Raw genomic sequence first — 23,184 nt, forward strand, 5'->3', positions numbered from 1 at the left:
AAGCCAAGTGTGAGTAGATAATAGCTCCAGCTGTATTTTCTCCCTCCTCCATGTTGCTCTTTCTCAGTTGGGTGGAGAGACAGAGTGGACATTGCATGTCACTGTGGTTTTGACGGGTGGGTTTATCACTAACCCAGTGTGCTCAGTAGCGGTTAGTGTAATGACTAAGGAGAACATGTGATCTGTGAAGCCAGTGACCTCGTGGCTCAGAGACCAAGGTGCGGTTCCTTAGGGCAGTACTTCACAAATTGAGCTGTACGTTACAGCCACCCCGCCCCCAGTCACTAAAACAGAATCTCTGTGTGATGGGGCTCAGGAATCATTCTGTCAAAGTTCCCCAGGTTATTATGATACACTTGATTCTTATACCAACTGGGGAACTATTATCTTAGGGGCTGGAGGCCAATAAGAAAATCTGAGTCGAGCATTTGCAGAGCTCAGGAAAAAACCAGCAGAACAGAAACTGAACCCAGCACACCTAGCCTGCTGACACTTCACAGAAACGATCTCAAACTCTCACGGCCTTCCTCACATCTCCACACCCTTTCTCCTCGTTCTTAGTAGATCGTCTCGCTTGTGACACCAGAGAGGAAATGGAAGTCTTCCGGGGATACTGCTGGAACTTCTTTTCTCTCCTCAAAAAAAAAAAAAAAAGTATGTGTATAATGCATATATGAATGTATATCTACACTAATGTTTGCTTTTCTGATTAAGGTTAACCCCTCTACTTAGGCCTCTCTCCATCAATGATCCCTCCTATGTATTTTTCTTTCACTCTTTTCCATCAACATTTGTGTGCATGAATATGTAATATATGCAATAACAATGCGTATTTCATTTTACAGGACAAGGCACAACAAACAAAAATGTACCTTCCTCAACTCTATGACCATCCTAGGTTCTGCTGTATCCCATTCATTCATTCATTCATTCATTCCATATTTATTAGGGTCAACTATGTGCAAAGACCTTGGCTAGGCACTGAGGTTCCACAGCAAACTAATAGATATAGCCCTTGCTCTCATAGTGCTTCCAGTCTCTTTCTAAACATACTCTGTTAAAAATTATCTAATTTTCCCCCATTACAGAAAAAACACAACTGCTTTTTGTCATAAATTTGAAAATAGCTTCCTAATGGGAATCCACTAAAGGGTTTAAAGGAGAATTTTATTTTCAAAGGTCACTTTGGCTGCTGACGGGAGAAAGGATTGGAAGGGGGTGGAAGCTGCTGGTGGTGATCAGTCAGAAGATTAGTGCTATAATCCAGAATGGGGCTGCTGCGGGCTTGGCAGCATAAGATGGAGAGAGGAAGACAGAACCAAGAAATACTCAGCACCATCACATGGTGAATGTTTGGCTGTGGGATGAGAGAGTGAGGGACGTCTAGGATGACACCCAGGTTTCTGGCTTGACCAGCTGAATAGATGGTGGTGCCATTTACAAGAAATAATGAGAAAGAATAGGGTGTGTGTGTGTGTGTGTGTGTGTGTGTGTAAGTAAGTATAAACATGAGTCCTGTGTGCACGCTGAGTCTGAGAAGTCTGGGAGGTTTCCAAGTAGGGGAGTCACATAGGCAGTTGAGTGTATGAATCTGGAGTTCAGAATAGACATCTGAAAGAGAGTGATGCATTTGGAACCCTTAGCCTAAAGGTGTTAACAGATGCTCTGGGATAGATTATAGAAGAGTGGGCCTCAGGTGGAGTCTTGAGTATTTTCAGAAGTAAACTCCAGTCAGGGAGGAGGCACCAAGAGAGGAGACCAGAGAGATGGAAGAACCTCTACGAGCAGGAAAGCAAGAGAGTCTTCAAAAGTTACGTTCAGTTGTATCAAAAATTGTTGAGATGTCAAATAAGGCAAAAATTAAAATGGACATTAGGGTTAGCAGTGTGCAAGTCTTGGATGACCTTAAGCAGAGCCAGGTGATGGGTGATGGAGACTGAATCCCATTAGAAAGGTGCCTGTTTACCTAGAGCCCTGGCAGCGGTGGTAAGGATTTTGGACTATGTCATAATGCAATAGATACAGTGGACAAGGCTGATAAAGTTACTGTTTTTCCTTTTTATGATAGCCTGTTATCTTTATTATTTTATTCTGATTACCAAAGCAGTATGTACTCATTGTAAAAGTTTTAAACATTAAAAATATGACCGAGAATAATCTTCATAATCCCATTCCCTCATATATAACCATTGTTAACAATTTGTGGTATATCTTTCAAGATTTTTCTGCGTACATGCTACCACATACACATACGTTTACACATTTACTTTACAAATCTTGGGTTTATTGTTATGTAGTCTGCAAAAACTTGTATGTTTCAGACATCTCACTACATAAGCAAATGCGTAGTATTCTCTTGTGCTGTCGTGTATTCTCTGGATATTTGAGTTTGATTTAGACATTTTAACTCTCCCATAATGCTACCCTGATCATACCTGTGCAAATTTACTCATGCATATCTATCATGTCTGTACAAGACTTTCTGTAGGGCAAGTTCCAAAGGGGAATTGTGGGGCCAAAGGAGTAAGTCCACATTTGACATTTTGTTGCTGCTACAGTGCCCAAGGAGAGGGTCTTGTTTTTTTAAGATGGAAGAACTTTGAGCCTGAAAACTGTCAATGAGGGACAAATAAAGAATAGGTTGACGTCACGAGGAAAAAGTGCTGAATATTCATTCTATAGTGAGAAGGCCAGTGGGCGTGGAAACCAAGGCACGAGAGGAGGAGGCTTTGGGCTGAGGAGGGGGATAGGAAAAGGGGGCAGGCTCCTCAGTCACTGCCGCGTCCCCAGAGCCTTGCCCAGTGCTGGCACGTGGCAGGCACTCAACAAATACTTGCTGGTTGAATGATTAAACAAACGGCGTTTGGTTGATTCGGCAATGGAGTTTAATGATGTTTCTGTCTGAAAGCATCAAATTTTCCATTCTCTGTACAAAATAAAAGGTTAAGATTTCCTACTGAATCTGGGGAAGGAGGAGTTGAAGGTTTGAAAGGCCCTTCTTGTTTAGTGAACTCAGTTGCTCAGGTCAAACAGGACTCCTAGTGTAGGCATTGCTTCCTTCCTCTCCAACCAGCCTGTAAGGCCTGTTGATTCTAAGACCTTCAGATGAATGGACTCCGTCTAATCCTGTTCATTTCCACTGCCACCATCATTATGTCAGTTCCAGCCTGGATTTTATCAGAGCAGCGTCTTAGATGGTCTCCTGTTTCCTCTTGTGTATTGCTCAGCTCTCTCTCTTCTTCAGATCCCCGGGGATCTACTCTCCCTAGGTAGTCAGTCAGTCACTTGTACGTTTATTTATCTCAAGCCTTCACGTGTAAATGTCTTAGTGGCCATTTTTAAATCTCTAACACCTACTGTAGTGCTTAGCTCATGTTGCATGCTAAAAAAAAAGTGATAGGTGTTATTTTATGCCGGAAAATCTGACGCTTATATAAACTTGTACAAGAAAAAGAAGGGCGAGAACAAAAGCAGACATGAGATGAACTCACAAAGGACCAGGAACTTAAGACATTTGATCCTGGAACAAACTTCAGGATTATTACTCACTCCCTAGGGAGAGGCAATCTGATTTGTGTCACTTATATTATTTTTGTAATTAGCATGTTAAGTGCATATTTTGAGAAAATTTAAATACTTTGCATCTCTTCAGGTGATTTAGCTATATTCAGATGATCTGTTTATTTTTAAAGCCTCTATTAATTAACTATATATACTTTGTGGTATTTTCTAGAGTAGAAATACCCGAACCTTCTTAGCTGCATCGGGTTAGCTAGAGGGTAATCACATGATTCAAGTCCCTGATGGGATTCTAAAGGAAATGGCCTTTCAACCCATTAAATAAAGAGCTCCCAAATGGGGATGGAACGTTCCCATCTGAGTCTGCCTACCTCCCCTGCATAACTGTGTCCCGTCCCCATCTACTGGGAGAGTGAGTACTAGGAGATCCTTACCAGCTGGCAACTAAACTGATATTTCCAGTTACATAATCAAAGTGTAGTAAAGAAGAGACATAAGGAGTTGGCTATTTTTCTGTGGAGCAAACGGCATGGGTTCAGACCTTCTAAAGCAGGGGTGTTCAAACTTTTTTCAACGGTTTTCACCAAGGGCCATATGCAGTAAAATACACAAACAGCCGGGCCACTCACTCGAGGTGAAGTACGTATTGCCTCACCTGGTTTATTTAAGTAAACTAAATATATTTTTGGAATTTGCTGCGGGCCAATTAACAATGGATTGCGGACGCAGTTGGGCCTTGGGCCGCAGTTTGGACACCCCTGTTCTAAAGCATTATATTGGCTGCTGAGAAATGCTGTGGTCTGGAGATTATGAGAGACTTCTACATCCCAGGGACTGTCAGGAGAGGTGCTTGCTATGAGGGTTGCAGTCTCAGAGACAGAGATCAGCACCCTGGGGCACAGGGCCAGGTGCTTCTTGCTGTGACTCCTCAGTCCCCAGCCAGGTCTGAGGTTCCCTCCAGCAGCCACCTATTCATGCAGAGTCTCAACAGTTCTGATGGCCATGTTCCTGGCCACTCCTTTAGTAGAAGTGAGTGACTGGGGCCAGATCTGGGCACCCCCACTTCTGAACAGTCCCTTGGAACTATTGGGCTATTGAAGGGAGAACAAGGACGCGGAGGAGGCATTGCTGCCAGGGTTGCACTTGACTCCTCGGCTTTCCGCTGTGCAGCGACAGTACAGTGAGCAGTGACTGAATATAGGCATTCAGTTCTATTTAGCCTAAAATTATGTCCTGAACTACTAAAACTGATTTATTTGCAAGGAATTTTTTTGTCATCTTGGTGGGTTATTTAACTGGTGGCTTAAAAAAATGTGCCCATACATTCAAAATTGAAGTGATGAGCGTGATTTAGAAATATCTAAGTAACAATAGAGAATGTGAAAGTGGGATTTACATGTTTCTTTACCTCTCCTCATTTTTAGTGTTACACTGAGTTTATACACACTTTCCTACTTTTTGTTGTTACAGAATCTTTAACAAACTGCCATCAGTATCTGTATTTCTTGACATACTCCACAGTGTGTATACCCTTTAAAAAAAAAAAAGAAAAGCATTTCAGGAACATTTCACCATGATATTTTCTCCTCTTATTATGTATTACTTGTAGCTCATATTTGTCTAGCGTGTACTAGTATGTGTAGGTACCATGCTAAACACTTCCCGTACTACAACTCATTTAATCTTCAAAACACACCTGAGGGGAAGTACTGTTTTTCAGATGTAGACACCGAGACATAGAAGGGTTGAATAAGTTGCCCAAAGTCACGGAGTTAGGAAGCAGTGGGTCTGGGGTTTGAATTCACATCTGTCAGACTCTAGCAGCCAGCCTTATAAAAGGCACTCTTTCAGCAGATAATTACGGGGTGTCTAACGTGGCCCAGGCACTATCTTAGGTGTTTGGGATTCAGCTACATACAAGGTGAAATCTCTGCCCGCATGGAGCTCACATAATATTATATATAATAATTATTAATTCAGTGCTAAAGGACAACAGAGCAAGGTGACAGAGAATGGAGGCTCTATTCTGAGACTAAGTTAGGATTTCAGGGACAACCTCTCCGAGGCAGGGATATTGAACAGAGACCTAACTAATGCGAGAGAGCAAGCTCCCTGAGACCAAGCAGTGTCATATAGTGGTTACAAGCATAGCCAGCCTATGGGCTCCTGAGTCAAATTCTGATCCTCCTGCTCATTAGCTGTGTGATTTTGGGCAAAATACTTGACTTCTCTGTGCCTCTTCACTGGTGATGTAAAGCTAACGATAACATTTATATTTACCTTTTAGGGTTGTTGCGAGGATGAAATGGATTCATATATGAAAAGCATTTAGATATAAAACAGGCACTACAATTTGTTAAGCACTCTTCACATATTAGCGTTAGGTACTAGGGTTAATTGCCTAGGCCCTATGAAGTGGTGAGAAGTAAATAGCTGGCTTCTGGGTAGATTATTGAAAATTCAGCTGACTATTGAGGAATTGGATGTCGGACTATGAGGGAAAGGAGTCAGGAATAACTCCAGGAATTTTGTTCTGGTTAATTTGGTAGATTTGGGGGCCATTTCCAAAATGTGGAAGACTCGGAGGGTATAATACATATCAGTGGCATTAATTACATTCTCATTATTGTTCAACTCTCACTACCATGCATCTCTAAAATTTTTTCACCTTGTAGAACTAAAACTGCCCACTAAACAAAACAACAACTCTCTATTCTTCCCACCCTCCAGCCTGTGGCAACCACCATCCTCTTTTCTGTCTTGATGAATTTGACTACTCTAGGGACTTCATATTAGTGGAATCATACAGAATTTGCCCCTTTTTGACTGGCTTATTTCACTTAGCATAATGTCCTTTGGATTCATCCATGTTATAGTACGTGTCAGAATTTCCTTTTTAAGGCTAACTATTGTAATATTCCATTGTATGTTTTGTTTATCCATTCATCTGTTGATGGGAACTTGCATTGCTCCCACCTTTTGGCTATTGTGAACAATGTTACTATAAACATGGATGTGCAAATATTTGAGTTCCTCCTTTTCCTTCTTTTGAGTATATACCATATTGTTTAATAATCTGCCTTTTCACATTGAAATACATTGTCATCAATAGTCCTCTACAAAATTATTTTTAATGATTGCATTATATGCTAACATATAGCTGTATCCTAATTGATTTAAGCAAGCAAGTATTGTTTCCTAGAAATAGAATTTATAAGATCAAAGGATGTGACTAATATTAAAGCTTTTCCTACATTTGCCAAGTTCATATTTTTTGGCTGCAAAAGAGGAACTTGCAAAAAAGTGTTTGAATAAGGGGTGCTGTCCCAGACTCTACTAAGCGTGCATAGGAATATCCTATATGTACATGTAAGAGTTATTTTCTTTTTGAATTCTGAAAATCCTAAATTCTGAAACACAAAGGTTTTGGCATCAAAGGTGTTGGATAAGGGAATGTGAACTTATGATTTTTTGGGTTTTTTTTCCTTGTGTTTATATGTTCTTATCCCTCCCAGACTTCAAAAACCAATTTTGAAATCAGTCGTACTCTGATAGTCAAGCATGGAGTTATGACTCAAATGTGTTCTGAGTTTAAAGACAATAGGAATTTAAGAGTGGTGTCTGCTTTCATCCCCAGGACGTGCATCATCACTATAATCTGGGAACTGATAAGTCAGTGACTAGAACTAAGTTTCAGCTGCGCCAAAGCCAACTGCAAACTTGGTGTTCAGCTAGGAACTCTGAGGGTCCTCGGAAACCTGAACCAGTTAGACTGTGAAATGATAGTGATAGCTTTCCAAGATATTGTTAGAAGATATTTCTATAATCAATGCCATTTGTCTTTTATAGAACATCAACTGTCTTAGCCAAGCTTTAAAACAAAAACAACACCAAATTTGGTCAAATAAAATCACTCTTTAGTTCTATGATTGATTATTGTTAATGTTATTAAATCTAAATTTAAAAAATATGTTTATTAAAATGCTTAGGATTGCAGAAATGGAAAAGTTGACTCTAATTCATGTGGAATTATAAGGGGCGCTGGGTAACCAAAACAATTTTGGAAAAGAAGAACAAACTCAGAAGAACACATTTCCTGATTTCAAAACTTACTACAAAGCCACAGTAATTAGAACAGTGTGGTACTGGCAATAGAATAGTATTGAGAGTTCAGAAATAAAACTAAATATCTCTGGCCAATTGACTTTTTTGCAAAGAATACCATGTACACTCAATGAGAAAAGAAGAGTCTTTCTAACAAATGGTGTTGTGACGATTGGATTTCCACATGGCAAAAAGAATGAAGTTGGATCTCTACCTCACATCACATACAAAAATTAACTCAAAATGGATCAACAGTCTAAACATAAGGTCGAAAACTATAGAACTCTTAGAAGAAAACAGAGAGGTAAACCTTCATGACCTTGGATAGGGCAGTGATTCTCTGGTATATGAGCAACAACAACAACCAAAAATAGATAAACTGGACTTCATCAAAATTAAAAACTTTTATTCATCAAAAGGACATTATCAAGAAAATGAAAACATAACTGACGGTGGGATAAATATTTGGAAAGAATGTATCTAATAAGGCTGTAATATCCAGGACATGTAAAGAACTATAACTCAACAAAATGACATCCCAGTTGAAAAACTGGTCAGAGGATTTGACTAGACATTTTTCCAAAGAAGATATGTGAATGGCCAATAGCACATGAAAAGATTCTCAACATCATTTGTCATTAGGGGAATGCAAATCAAAACCACTTCACACCTACTAGAACTGCTAGAATTAAAGAAGAAGGAAAAAAAGAAAACAAGAAGGAAGTGGAGAAATTGGGGCCCTCCTACATTGCTGATGGGAATGTAGAATGTTGCAGCCACTGTGGAAAATAATTTGGCAGCTCTTCAAAAAGCTAAATATAAAGGTCATATAGTAATTTTTATATTTCTATATACTCATGGGTATATACCCAAAAGAACTGAAAACAGAGACTCATAGAGATATCTGTATGTCATTGTTCATTGCAGTATTATGCACAAGAGCTAAAAAATGAAAACAATCCAAGTGTCCATCAACAGATGAATAAATAAATAAAATGTGGTATATACATTGCAATAGAATATTATTCAGTCATAAAAAGGATTAATACATACTACAACATAGGTGAACCTTGACATCGTTATGCTAAGTAAAGTAAACCAGAAACAAAAGGAAAAATATTGTATGATTCAACTTATATGAAATATCTAGAATAGGCAAATTCATAGACACAGAAAGTAGATTAGAGGTTACCATGGACTGGTTATTGCTTAATGGGTTCCAGAGTCTCTGAGGTGATAAAAAAATTTTGGAAGTAGTGGTGATGGTTGCACAGCATTGTGAATGAAACTCATTCCACCAAATTGTTCACTTAAAAAATGGTTAAAATGACAAACTTTATGTTATACTCGTATATATTACCACAAGGAAGTTTTTTTGTTTTGTTTTTTTTTGTTTTTTTTTTAAGGTGGCAGAGGAACTAATACATTCAGTTGGAAACTAATAGGTTTGTGATATACACTGGGCTTTTCTATAAAGGCATTAGCTAATGTGGTTGGGCTGGGAGAATGAATAATGTGATGGTTCCCAGCTCTTCAAAAGGAGACATGTTTAACTTCTAGGTACATTTTTCGAGCTAAATTACTGAGAAAGGGAGAGGATTTTCAAATAGGGAAAAGCAGTGTGTAAGAGGAGCTAAAAAAACACTAAACATCACTGGAAATGTAATTAGATGGAGATAATTGTGTTTACCAGAGATCTTCTTGGGGATAGTATTGTTATTTGTGGATGGAAGAAATCCTTAACGTAACCACTTAGGGTGGGGCTGGAAGGGGGAGATGCCCAAGGAACTCGCTGAACTGTTGTCCTTTTGTTCTGCTGTGCTGTCTTTTGTGCTTGGGTAGGAGCATGTGTCTCTTTGATGTGTTGTGGGAGCAGTGGTCAGGGTGGAGGAAAAGTTGAGCCCCTCCTTTTTATAAATATTGTCGAAATATTTGTAGAATATTATTGTGAAGTGACACTATATTGTTAGACTGCTTTGTGTGTGAACATATCTCAGTGTGGCCAATGCAATAGGTTTCTGGAAATACAAAAACTCTCTTATTGTTATATAAGTAATTGTATTCTGAGGAACTAAAGAACACTAGTAACTTTTCTAGAGTAACAAAGAGCACTTTCGTCTTTCTCAAATGGGAAAAACAGAGACCTCTAATGGAAATCATGAACTTGAACTTGGAATTTGCATTCCAGAAATGATTAGAGGAGAATGCCTCTTTTTTTTTCTCCATTTAAATATTACAGGGCCTCCCGGTGGCTCAGGTGGTTAGAGCTCCATACTACTAACTCCGAAGGCCGCCGGTTCAATTCCCACATGGGCCAATGGGCTCTCAACCACAAGGTTGCCAGTTCAATTCCTGGAGTCCCGCAAGGGATGGTGGGCAGCGCCCCCTGCAACTAAAAATTGAACTCGGCACCTTGAGCTGAGCTGTTGCTGAGCTCCTGGATGGCTCAGTTGGTTGGAATGTGTCCTCTCAACCACAAGGTTGCCTGTTCGACTCCCGCAAGGGATGGTGGGCTGTGCCCCCTGCAACTAGCAGTGGCAACTGGACCTGGAGCTGAGCTGCGCCCTCCACAACTAAGACTGAAAGGACAACAACTTGACTTGGAAAAAAGTCCTGGAAGTACACACTGTTCCCCAGTCAAGTCCTGTTCCCCTTCCCCAATAAAAATCTTTAATAAAAAAAAATTACAGTCATTGAGTTTATATGCCAGTAACAACCTGGGGTCAGAAATTGATCCATACAGATTCAGAAAAGAGGAAATGTTTCCTGATTTACATTTCTTTTTATTGAAAATAGTAGCCAAGAGTGCTTAGGACATTGAGGTCATTCAAAAATGCTGAATTAATGTTATATTTTTCTGTTTTAATTTATTTAAAAAGAGAATGAATGGCAGTGGCCGGTTAGCTCAGTTGGTTAGAGCACCGGTGCTCTTAACAACAAGGTTACCAGTTCGATCCCCACATGGGCCACTCACTGTGAGCTGCGCTCTCCACAACTAGATTGAAACAAACACACTTAAAAAATAAATAAAAGTTTAAAAAACACCGGAATGAATGGCAGGGATAGTCAAAGTGAAAAGTCAGACAGAAAAATTAGTGCCTAACAAGGTTAAGGATGGCCAAATTTATTAAAGATTGAAGTAAAAATGTAATAATAGCCAATATTCATACAGTAGTTAACAGTTTTCAAGTCACTTTTATATATGTGTTAGTTAATTTTATTTTTCACCATGGCCTTCTGATGTAGGTATTATAATCTGCATTTTTCAGATGAGGAAACTGAGACTTAATGGTTAAGTGATGTGCCTAAAGCCACAGGATTATTCTGTATAGAGATCTTATGATTCAAGTTCACTGCCCTGTGTGGTAAAACAGCTGTCCTAGCCTTGTAAGACACTCTCTGGTCTTTGTGTTTTATGTTTCATTATTCTTTTCGTTAATATTGACTCTTTGGCCCCATTTGAGAATTTAAAATCTCATTTAATGTTATAGGGCCTGTAATCTGCAGGTGTACAACCTCTCAATAATACGGGAAATAGGTTTCTCCCTACTAATTCTCACCAAAATGTAGAGATATTGGAACCTGGAGACCAAATATGACTACCACAGGGTGATGTGAGACCTGAGGGGTACACTCAGCTGTAAATGACGTGGGGAGTAAGACTGGGCAGGCCCACATAACATCTGGAAATTATGGAGGGACAGAAAATTATGGCTCAGGTGAATGGCTGCTTTAAGAACAGTGGTTGGCAGGTACTGGCATCCAAATCAAACATGTATGTATGCTGAGACCAGTATTCAGAGACTTAGGAGAGAAGAGAGTTTCAGGTACAGGACTGCCTGACACATCATTAGATATCCTGTCCAACCCGGATATGTGAATACTCGTACATCCTCATTCCTAAAGTGATATGGGCCATTCCCTTGACATTTTTTTCAGTTGTATATTCCCTAGGTCATGGAATTCCTGAGGACAGCTTCTGTGGTTTCTTCATCTTGGCATTTGTACACGTATCACCTACCTCCATCCTTGGCTCATGAATATCTTTAGTCATTTGACAGAATATTATATCCATTTATTTATTCTGTGGAGCTTTTCCACTAGCTCTTCTACTTGTGACCATTATATCAATAAATTTCACTGCATTGTTCTATCATTATTTGTTGTTCAAGATATGTTAGTCTGTTATTTCTTAATTTTTTTTGCACATATATATGTGCATATATATATATTTTACTTATATTTACAATACTATCTTAATTCCTTATCGACTTGTATTTAGCATCAAGGACCCCTTGGAATTATTCACAGCAGCTCAGGAGACAAATTATTGTACTGGACGGATTCCAATTCCTATTGTGTAACTTCTAGCGGTTGACTTCAGGCAACTAATAACCTCGAATTTTTCATCATCTGTGAAAACAAGGATACAAACAGAATTAGATAGGATCAGACATTTCGCAGTACCAGGCACAAAAAAACACATTCAGGAAATTTCTATTTACATTTTTTTATATCTCTGTGCCTGTGTACATGAATAATTTATATTTATATAGTGCTATACTTTTTTACAACATGCTTTTGAAATGTTATTTGTATCCTTTGCACCACCCTGTCAGATAACCAGGGAGAGTAATTTTATTACCAGCCTCAGATTAAAAAAAAAACTGAGGGTAAGTTATTGCCTAGGATCATGCAGCTAAGTTGCAGACTCAGGTTTGAACCCAGTCAATCCCCTTAATCCATGCCCAGTGCCCTTTGCACCAGGCCCCAGTCTATTTTTACCTGCTGTCTCTCATATATTCACTACATCTCTGATCATTTCAATGGCAACCAACAATCATAGTAAATACGGCCATTGGACCCAACCACCTCCGTGATGGTGCTGTACGTTAGATACAATGTGGATGTGTTATTCTGATTGCTTTTATTGGTGGGGCACTACTTATCAGGCACTCTGGGTTTTACCCATGAATTTCCTGAAAGGTCATTTTGTGTTTTCTGATGGATAATAGATTGTCTGAGTTACAACATTATAGATAGTGGCTTTTTTTAATTGGTCAATTTCTGATATAAACTAGGCAGTGAATGTTTGTCGAACGTGACTTTCCGTTCAACTTTCATTGTGCTTCTATACAAAATTCCATTGCTATGTCAATACCAAAGATTTTTCATCATATTAGAATGACTCGTTTTCAGTTCTCTAATCAGCTTTTAGATGAACAGATAACATAGAGGTCTCAAATACTTTTTTTTTCCTTTTTTTTGGTTTCAGGTGTACGAAACAATGTAATAGACATTTATAACCCTCACAAAGTGACAACTCCTCTCCCCCAATCTACTGCCTCTCAGACATCATATATAGCTGTTACAGTTCCATTGACTCTATTCCCTATGCTATACTCCACATCCTGTTACTATATATATAGTAAATTATAGTTGACATTCATTATTATTCAGCTTCAGCTTCAGGTGTACACTGCAGTGGTCAGGCACCTACACCGTCCATGAAGTGGTCTCCCTGATAAGACAAGTGTCCATTGGATACCCTACAAAATCTTTACAAAATTATTGATTATATTCCCCAAATACTTTTTTATATTCCAAGTGCCAAAATTAAATGAACTATTCATGATACCTAATTCACAGTGGTACCTCGGTTGTATAAAACGAGGTATTGTGACAATACTAAAACTACATTTCAAAATATTACATTTTAAAACATGATTTATATGAAGGAAGAAGTAAAATTAACATGTTTGCCTTTTTAGAATCTTTTTCATTGATTATGCTCCTATTTTAATAAAAAGCCCTCAAAGTGTCACCTTGATTTTGACTTTTATTTTTGCTGAGAAATGAACTTTTTCAGCTCTATTAGATTATCAGAAATGAAAATATCCAATAACTGGAGGCTTTCAGTAGTGGAAGTATAATTATCATATTAGTATCATAAATCATTTGCTTCTCAATACTGTATTTGGTCATGACAGCAGCAGCTGCAGCTTTGTCCTACCTAGATGATGTCTCGATAAAGCTGTTTCTGTTTTTATTCACTCAAATTTACAGTTTCAACTTTGTTTTGGCATTAATTAGTGAATTTATTAGTTTGCATTACCAGCAGAATAACTTAAATTATAAATAGTTCTCTATTTTCTTGCACAAACCTTTTCAAGCTGCATGGATGCCTTTAATTTGATAGAACATCTGGGTAATGTATCTTGTTTCTCCTCTGTCTTTAGGCAAAATGTACACTTTTTTAAGACTGTCCTTTCATTTAAAAAAAAAAATCAACAATATCAGCTCTGTCCCATCTGTTGACCCCAGGTACATAACAGTTAAATTGGGCATCTAATTATCTAATGTAATCAAGATAAAATGCGAAAGTCAAGTCACCCCGTCAGATTTACCGTACTCATTTAAAAAATATATCTGCACTGTTATTTCATTGACTTGCTAGTTTTGCTCAAAAAACAACGTCTCATAAATACTACAGATGTAATTTCTTGAATCTCTAAATTCTATAAAAAGGTTAGGCCTTTTCTTCCTAATGTAAACCAAGCGGCAAAACAATGAAACACACCCTCAGAGCCTTTAATGGAAACACATTTTAGCAAGTTTTAAAGGTGGTCTGCAAGAATGTAATTACCTTGGACAACTGTTGTTGTGATGTTGGAAATAATCATCTTACTATAGTACAGTTCTCTAAGTGTAACAGGCTCCCTCCTAGAGTTCTCAGAGGCAGGCACCTTAACTTCGGCTTTGGTTGCAGTTCTGCAAGCCTTGGCTCCCCTCATCTGTTTCCTGTTTCTGTTTCTGTTTTGGTTCACATGTAGTGGTCCTGTGATGAACTCAGTTTTTCAAAAGAGTTAGAGTCACTTGTTTGTGCTGTCATGTCTACTGGCATTTCCTTTCAGTTCCTAGATGTACATTAATATGAATTTAGTGGACAAGCTTCTGAGTGAAGCTCAAATCTAATCCAGGTACGGGATGTTTCTTAGTGATGTGCCAAACTTAAATATCTGGTAGCTGAATTGTTAGCTGATATTTTGGTTTTCTTAAACAATCGCTTAGAGGTCTCTTATGAATCTTCCTTATAGATGCCCAGCTTTCTTTTGTGTCACCTAAGGGAATTTTCCTGGATCCATAGGAACCCAGCTTTTCTTTCACAAAAGCCTTTATGGATTTTTTTAAAAAATTAGTATGCATTAAAAAAAAAGTCGCTACAAAGCTAAGATAATATCATACCTCATAAAATTAAAAGTAATTTCTTAACATAATTTAATGCTTATTCCATACGCAGTCTCCCTGGTTTGGATAAATATGTGCTTCATAGCTAGTTTGTCCAAGTTAGGATCCAGCTGAGTGCCACATATTGCCAATGACTGTTTCGGTATTGTGATTTATAATAAGAAATATATATTTGGTTTTCCTTGGTTCCTGGCAGAGCTCCTAAAACCCTAGGAATTTCCTAAGGGATGAAAGGAATAAAGATGCCTTTTGTTAGGATAAAGAGGTGACTTTTGGAAAGCCCCTAGGTAACCAAAGGTTGGGAGCTAGTTGTCAGAAGAGCCTACCATGTGATTAGAGGGTTGAAACTTCCAGTCTGACCCCCCCTGTCCTTGGTGGGGTGGGGGTGAGGTGAAATCAATCGCCATTGGCTATGATCGTCAATCAGTCATGCCTATATAATGATAATGAAGCCTCCATAAAACTCCAAAAGGACGGGATTTGGAAGGACTTCAGGTTGGTGAACACATGGAGATGTGGGGAGAGAGGCCTACGAGGAGAGGTCTGGAAACCCTGTGCCTCTTCCCTCGTACATGGTCCTTTGTACCTCTTCATCGGGCTGTTCATCTGTATCCTTTATCATATCCTTTGTAACACCATGTTGGGGACAAATAATTTTTCTTCCACCCTACAAAAGTTCCTTAGGCTGGTCTAATAATCAAGTTGATATGAAGCGCAGATTAACAGGAAAAAAACTAATTTAATTTCGTATATACAGGGACCCCACATACATGAGAAGTTCAAAGAGAGAGAGGTAAAATGCGATATATATACTCTACCGAGCTGAGGAATGGGCTAGGGGCCTAAGACTTCGGGGGGGGGGGGAAGGTCATTCATAGAATGATTAGAAGAACAGATACTCAGTGATTAGGTGTTTGCCCTGCCATACAGATAGGTCATAAAAGTTTGTTTCTGGTAATGACTCTTATTATGAGCAAGGCCCTAGACTTAAATATTTTTAAGGAGAGGTAGAAATTTCTCTTAAGCCTGCAGCGTCTCAGTTGCCTTTAACTCAAAATCGTCCTCAGGCCAACGTGGCACATTGTAGTGGCCTGTTCTGAATCCCTTCAACCCTCTATAACAAACTGGTAAATGCATATAAATGTTTCTCTGAATTTCATGAGCCCTTCCAGAATATTGATAAAACCCAAGGAGGGTGATGGGAACCTCTGACTTACAGCCAGTTATCAGAAGCATATGTGACAATCTGAACTTTCTTTTGGCATCGGAAGTGGAGGCAGTCTTGTGGGACTGAGCCCTGAAGCAGGGGAATCTGATGCTCTCTTCAGATCCTGTCAGAATGGAGTTAATTGGTGGTATGGGAAAAAGCACACTTTGGAGTTACATTCCTGAGGGCTCTTTAAATTTCTGACAGTCTGCCTTTTCCATGTCATTGATTTGTTGAAGAGGCTGGACCTGTTGATACATGAGAATATTGATTTCAGTTTATTTAAATTTTTAATCTTTATTTAAACTTATTTAAATATTTAAGAATATTTATTTAGTTAAGAACTTTTTTCCTACACAGCCAAAATTGCATTGTTACGCTTATCAGTAGTAGTAGTTCCTTAATATAATCCAGAACTAAACCAATATTCAAATGTTCCCATCTTGTGTTTAAGTCTTTTACACCTGGTTTGTTTAAACGGGGATGCAGTCTGGAGCCACACACTGCATATGGTGGTTTTGTTCTCTTAGTGTCTTTAAATCTGGCACAATTCCTTTTATTCATGTCAGGAGCTGGTTGACAAAACAAGACAACTGTCTTGCACAACAGCCCCTCTTCTGGACTTGGTTCCTTTAGCCCTCTGGCACTGTGCTGTCCATACAGTAAAACCACTAGTCACAGATGGCTGTTGAGCTTTTGAAATGTGGCTAGTTCAAATTGAGATGCATTGTCAGTATAACATAAACATTGGATTTCTAAGACTTAGTACCCCCAAAAGGTGAAATATTTCACTAACAATTTTTTATATGGAATACATGTTCAAATGATAACCTGAGTATATCAGGTTAAATAGATCATATTACTAAAATTAATTTTAGTAAAATTTTACTAAAATTAATTACTAAAATTGCTTTTTAATTTTCTTAATGTAGCTACTAGAAAATTTTGTCTCCCAGTGTGTTCCAATCAGATAGTGCTATTCGACAGATTCCAAAACAGAAAGTTGTTACCCCAGAATGACTGCACATCAGTTCTCTGAGATGTAGTGGGAAAAAAGTGTTCTTTAGCTAGAGATTTATAACATTTAGTTCCTCTGTCCTTCCATGTAGATGGAAAATGATTTTCCATGGTAGATTTAGCCAAGAGCATTTTCAGACCTAATATCCTATGAGCATGACATTGTCCAGTACGTGAAACAGCCACTGAAGATTTTGTGTCCCTGATAGCTGAAAGCGTTAAATAACGGAAAGCTGTAAGTGTGCCACATATGCTATATATTGTGGTAAGCCAGTGCTGCTGATATGAAAGCAAAAAAATATGTGAGCCGATGAAACTTCATGCTTCATTTATTTCTGTTTGTTTACTTTTAGAATTGGAAAACATTGACCAGATGATGGTCTCCAGTTTTGGAACCCTGGAGAATCAGCATGATTGTCCATCCCCAGAGTTTGTGAGTACTACTATTGTATTTTAAAGTTGTATTGGTGAGCCAGAGAGTTCTCATCAAGTGGAGGAGAAGGTGTTCTTGTCTTCAGTGGCTCTAGATCTGGCACAGGTCGCACTGGCAGTGACTGTGAGTTCAAAGCACTGGTGCTTTGGAGAACATGTTACCGAACTATACAATGTCTCAGCATCATGCTCTGTAGGCTTGTTCCTCATGCTACATATAACCGCAAATGGGAACTCATTCTGCAATAAAATAGCATCGTGTTTTTGAAGTTCTGCCATCATTCTTTGATACCCTTGCTATCAGTTTCTGCTGTTAGTAATTCTGGAAACCAGTCTTTTCTGCGCACGTGCAGGTACATTAACCAGTCTGAGTCCCATTTCATTCTGGAGACTTTAGTAATACAACCTACATCCTACATAGATATGTCCTGTAGGGCGAGGAATAGTCTATTGGTTATTCCTACCAAGAGGAGAACTAAATGCTTTCACTAAATTAGACTCATTACAGATTAGCCATGGTTCCTACCCTTAAGGAATTAAAATTTTTATTAAATGCTACTGTGATTTTATTAATGACTTGTTTAAAGAAAATTAAGGATATAGGATGCCTTGTGTAGAATGTCCTTGCTAAATAGATTTTATATTAGGTTTGTTTGAAGAGGGAGATGGGAAGAAGTGTTTCTCTGACTCCTGTACCATACTATTCCACCAGATGTGTAGGGAAAGCATGCCAGGATCCACCTAGATTTACTGATTTGTGCCCCTGCAGCAAATGGCTTGTCTAGCACTTTAGCAATGCAAAAATCTTTTTTTTGATTTATTTTCAAAGTGTAATATACAGTCACCACGCCAGTAATTGGCAGCACACAATTGTATTATTGATAAAGGCAAAAAAAGAAGTCATTATGTGCTTTTCCTCTTCTCACTCTCTCTTTATGGATTGCCCACTCAATTCAGCCACGAAGAAGGAAACTAGGTAGTGCTCTGGACTGAAAAGGGATCACACATAAAACTGTATCCACAATGCCATTTTATTTCAAAGTGTGGACTCCTGTGGTGTACTAGCAGATTGCCTGCTGTGAAAATCACTTGGATATAATAGAAAGACATAGTATTCAATGACTTCCCTATTATATTAAACGAGATTTTCAGTGAAGGAAAATTGTGAATGCTCACCAATATTCCTGCATCTTAAAGTAGCAGAACAGTTTTGTGGTTTTTTTTTTTTTTTTTCTGATTTCTGCAGTTAGAGTCCCAGAACAGAATTGACGCAGATATTTCACATTTGAGTATGATTTTGGTACAGACTCATGGAGCTAAACTAGCCCTTTCTGGTGTTGTTATTTTCTAACTGCTTTTGCAATATAGCTAATCTGAAAAGAGCTGTGTGCAACAAGGTGTTGGTGTGCTTGGTAAATACAGATATAGTTCACACCAATTCCCTGTGTGAAAATACAAGTGTTTTTCTCACGAACAGATTGTAGTAGATTATGACGTTTGAGATTGGCATGCCTCTGTGGTGTCTTGGCCACAGACACTCTACACTAGTAATTATACTGATAACCTTCCACCTTCAAGATTAACTTCTTGTCTACCACATATCCCTGCTCACGGTGTAAAGACTGGCGAGTCTAAGCTACAATGACCAGGGTGGAACTGGAAAATCACAGCATGTACTTACTGCTTGGAGAGACTTGTCGTAACAATGAGTCTGAGAACACTCAAGCTGAAAGGAGGTTTTAAGATCAATCCCCATATTTTCATTTTTCATTCAAGACTATCCAGTCATTTCTTTAGACCACAGGGGTGGAATTGAAGTTTGTAATCACGGTTTCCTTCTATGTGTGGTTGATATCTATTTCTATATCCTGGCTATTATCTTTCGCTAAGTATGTGTTCACACCATGTTAAGGAAGGAATCTGTGGTTTGTTTCTGTGCTTTATAAATTTTCACACATCTGATGCTCCCTGCATGCTACATCTCTGTAGCATGTACACAGCTGCTTGTATTTTCTCCACAGCATCACTAGCCTGTGTACTCCCAGTTCCATAGTAAACATATTTCCCAAACTGCTATCTCCATGGTAAGCAGGAGGTATACAAGGTGCCTTGAGAATAAGATGCTCAAGGGAATGAGGCGTGACATTTAAGGGTAGCCTTTTTTGTAGGCAGAAACTTACACCATCAGTGAAAACGGGTGGCTTGTCGTGTAGGCATGTGGATTGGGCAAATGCCAGGACAAAATCAGGTAAGTTGATCCAATCCCAAATTTTAAATCAGAAACAGGGGAGACAGTATGAACCTGGGAGCAAAGAGAACCCAACAGCAAAGCAAAATTGAAAACAGAAGACAGAGGAATAAAAAGAGCTGGAAAATCAGTATTCTGTTCTGCATCTGGCAGTTTGCTGAGCTGAACTGAAATAAAGCAAAGCATAGACCATGTTGACTCAGCCCTTATCCTCAAATAGTTCAAATTTTAGAAGGATCAAGAACCTAGTGTTTTTATACAACAGAGTGTATTTATATAGCTTGGCCAACAGAGAGAACAAAAATGCTTATCATGATTAAGTTTGTTTCCTTCAGAATTTCTGCTTTTCTTTCCTTTGAAACAAGGCCAGAGAGCAGTGCTAGTTGAGTAGCCTTGGTTACTGGCTCGATAAGCACATTAAAGGTTTCCTTCACAGCACAGGTGTCTATAATGTGACTAGTTAGACAAAGCCTATGTTGCCGGAGTCTTTGCAAAGCATGGGGAGACAAATGCTGTCGTGAACCCCCTGTGTGGCCCACTTTGTGCCCAGCAGGGTCCATCCTGGTTCTCCTCTGCTTACTGCAGAGTCTGTCCATTGATGATCTGTCACCTACATACCTGTGCTGCTCTTCCTCACCTGCCACCCCACTTTGCAGGCGAGTGAGTTCAGCCAAACCTTTGAAGTGTAAAGGGGTGAATGGTGATGTGGATACAAGGTATATGTGTTCTTGCTACTCCAGAGTGTGTGAGGAGCTGGGAACATGTTGAAACTAGACATAGACCCCTCTGAGATGACGTGGGTGTGTGAGTCAGGTGAAAGGAACCTGGCTAAGTGCTGACCTTGTGGAAAGTAACTTGGTGATCTCACTATGCTGGGAAACCATCTCAATCCCAGTGCAGTTTTTCAAGCCCAGTGAAAATCTGTTTTATAACCTGCTTTATTAACTTAAAATTTCATCCTGAACATTTTCCCATGCTGGTTTTTTCCACTTTTATTGAGATACAATTGACGTGTAGTACTGTGACGTATAGTACTAGGTTGCAGCACAATGCTGTTTTTTTCTCTAATATTGTTATCGTCTCTAACATTATTCCCTCTAACGTTGTTCCTTGTGTCGATAAACTATAATCACATTATAATTTTCAAAACAGTTCAAGGGGTATCTACTCAAGGAAATGGTGGCATGGCCAGATGATCTGGGACCAGGTGATTGATGACCATCATTTTGGGACATGGACCCCAAAAATAGACTAAGTACTTGATGACAGGTGTCAGATTCCGGGAAAGGGAATTAGCCAGAGAGCAGCTGGGGACTGAGTATCCGAGACCCAGACGACAGATAACCTTGTAGGTTCAGACTTTGAGATGGCAAAGCTAGGCAGTCTGGTTAGAGCTGAGGAGGGGGAGTCATCCCCATGGCGGTGGAACCGACAAAGGGTATTCTGTAATGTGGTAGCAGGCATCCAAGTCTCCCCCAGGGCCCCTACTTTCAGGTTTGGTTAAGAGCAAAGGTGATGTGAAGCTAAGGTCCCTCCAGGTGCTCAACAGTCATGGCTGGCCCAGCAGACCCCAGGTGTATTCCAAGTCTCAAAGAGTGGGAAAAAAACTGGGTCTAGAGTGGTTAGGAGAAGGAAAGGTTGGATAGTGGTGAAGGCTCTTTCTAGAAACCCAGCTTCTGTTGGTGCTGACCCAGGAATTCACATGGGCCCGATTGCCTGAGTACATGGGGTGACGGATGGGGTGTGGGAACGAACTCTGATCTAGCAGTGGTGAATCTCCTCGCAGCAAGCTGAATAGAATCCAGGCTGGGGTCAGCAGAGAACCCTTTGGAAGGAAAGAGAAGGCTAAGGAATGATGTTTTATGATCTGAGCTCACTATTAATATCCCCGTTTCTGGCCTTTGCCAAGTTGAGGTCTATGTGTAACTCTACTGGCTTTTTAGAGGCAGGAAGATTCCTGTCACCTCTGGTCTCATGCCAGCTAATGATGTTTTCCTTTGTTTAGCTTCTTCCAAATTTGGAGTAAACAATAAAGAAAGTGGGCTGGCAAAAGAGTGTTAGGATTGCAATAGGGACAACCAGGGATGATGATGAGAAATCACAGAGTTTAGACAGACTAAACTAGAAAAATGGACTCAGGAAGATGAGTATTAAAGTGGAGTAAATATATGTCCCCTTTGTTCAGCACTCACGATGATGCAGATAGAAGGTCTGAAGAGTAATTATCCTGTTTGGGTTTCTGTGTAACTGGCTCCCTTTCTTGAAAGGAGATACTACTTTCTAGAAAAATACTGTTGGTTCCCTGAAATTCAAATAAAGATTTTCTTTAGGTGAAAACATATGTGATCCCCAAGAAAGAGTTAAAATATGAATTTATTCAATAAATATATATTTGATGTCTACTATTGTAGGCACTATAGTGAACAAACAAAATATCCCTGCACTTGTGGAGCTTACATTTTTGTAGGGGAGATATAAAACACAGAATAAATAAAATACAGAACATGATGGTAAATCCTTAAGGGAAAATATAAAGTAAGGCTTGTACGTGTATATTGGGGGGCGGGGAGAGGGTTATAGTTTTAAATAGGGTATTCAGGGCATATCTCACAGAGAAGGTGACAAGTTAAGAGACCTGAAAACAGGGGTGTGCAAACTATTTGAAAATCTAGAGGAAGAGTATTCTAAGCAGAAAGAATAGCATAGATAGTGGTCTTCAGGTGGAAGTTTGTCATACATTTGAGGAAATGGGAGGAGGCCAGTTTGATTGCAATAGAATGAAAGATGGTGGGAATAGTATATAGTGGGGACTTTATAGGTCATTGTAAACAAGTGAGTTGTACCCTGAGTGAGTTGGGAAGTTATTTGAGAGTAAGCCTTTGGAGGATAAACTGGGGATTTTGAGCAGAGGAGTGACTTCACCTGTCTTGTGTTTTAACAGGATTACTTTGACTCTGGTGAGTATAGATGGTGGAGAAACAAGAGCAGAAACATGGAGACCTGTTGGATTTTTCAGGAATCCAAGTGAGAGATGATGGTGGCTTGGTCCTGGGTGTTAATTATGGCAGTAATGAGACATAGTCAAATTCGGGGTATGTTTTGAAGGTAGAACCAGTAGGATTTGTTGATAGATCAGATGAGAGATGTGCAGGAAAGAGCAGTCGAGGATGACTCCAAGGTTTTTAATTTAGAAGACTTTGCAAGGAGCAGTTAGAAAGAAGAGTACGCAGAGGAAAACCAAAATTCTGTTTTGTGTATGCAGAGTTTGAAACATCCAAGTGGAGATGTTGATATACAATTGGATATATGAGATAAGAGTTAGAGAGGAGTCCAGCTAGGGATCTGAGAGTTGTCAGCACTCAAACAGTGTTTAAAGCTGTGGGACTGAATGAAAGCAGCAAGGAAGGCA

The 23,184-nt window shown here is 39.2% G+C and overlaps 1 protein-coding gene across 2 annotated transcripts in view; it reads left to right on the top strand.

Annotated features, from left to right (window-relative positions):
- Positions 1-23,184, top strand: part of ANO6 (anoctamin 6) — a 178,019-nt gene that overhangs the window by 59,063 nt on the left and 95,772 nt on the right. For both annotated transcript variants that reach the window (XM_033116822.1, XM_033116823.1), the window contains exon 2: positions 17,449-17,528. In XM_033116822.1, the coding sequence (XP_032972713.1) occupies positions 17,449-17,528 (80 nt within the window). The remainder of the gene's footprint in view (positions 1-17,448; positions 17,529-23,184) is intronic.

The sequence above is a fragment of the Rhinolophus ferrumequinum genome, chromosome 10, assembly GCF_004115265.2.
Source record: "Rhinolophus ferrumequinum isolate MPI-CBG mRhiFer1 chromosome 10, mRhiFer1_v1.p, whole genome shotgun sequence".
Classification (NCBI taxonomy): domain Eukaryota; kingdom Metazoa; phylum Chordata; class Mammalia; order Chiroptera; family Rhinolophidae; genus Rhinolophus; species Rhinolophus ferrumequinum.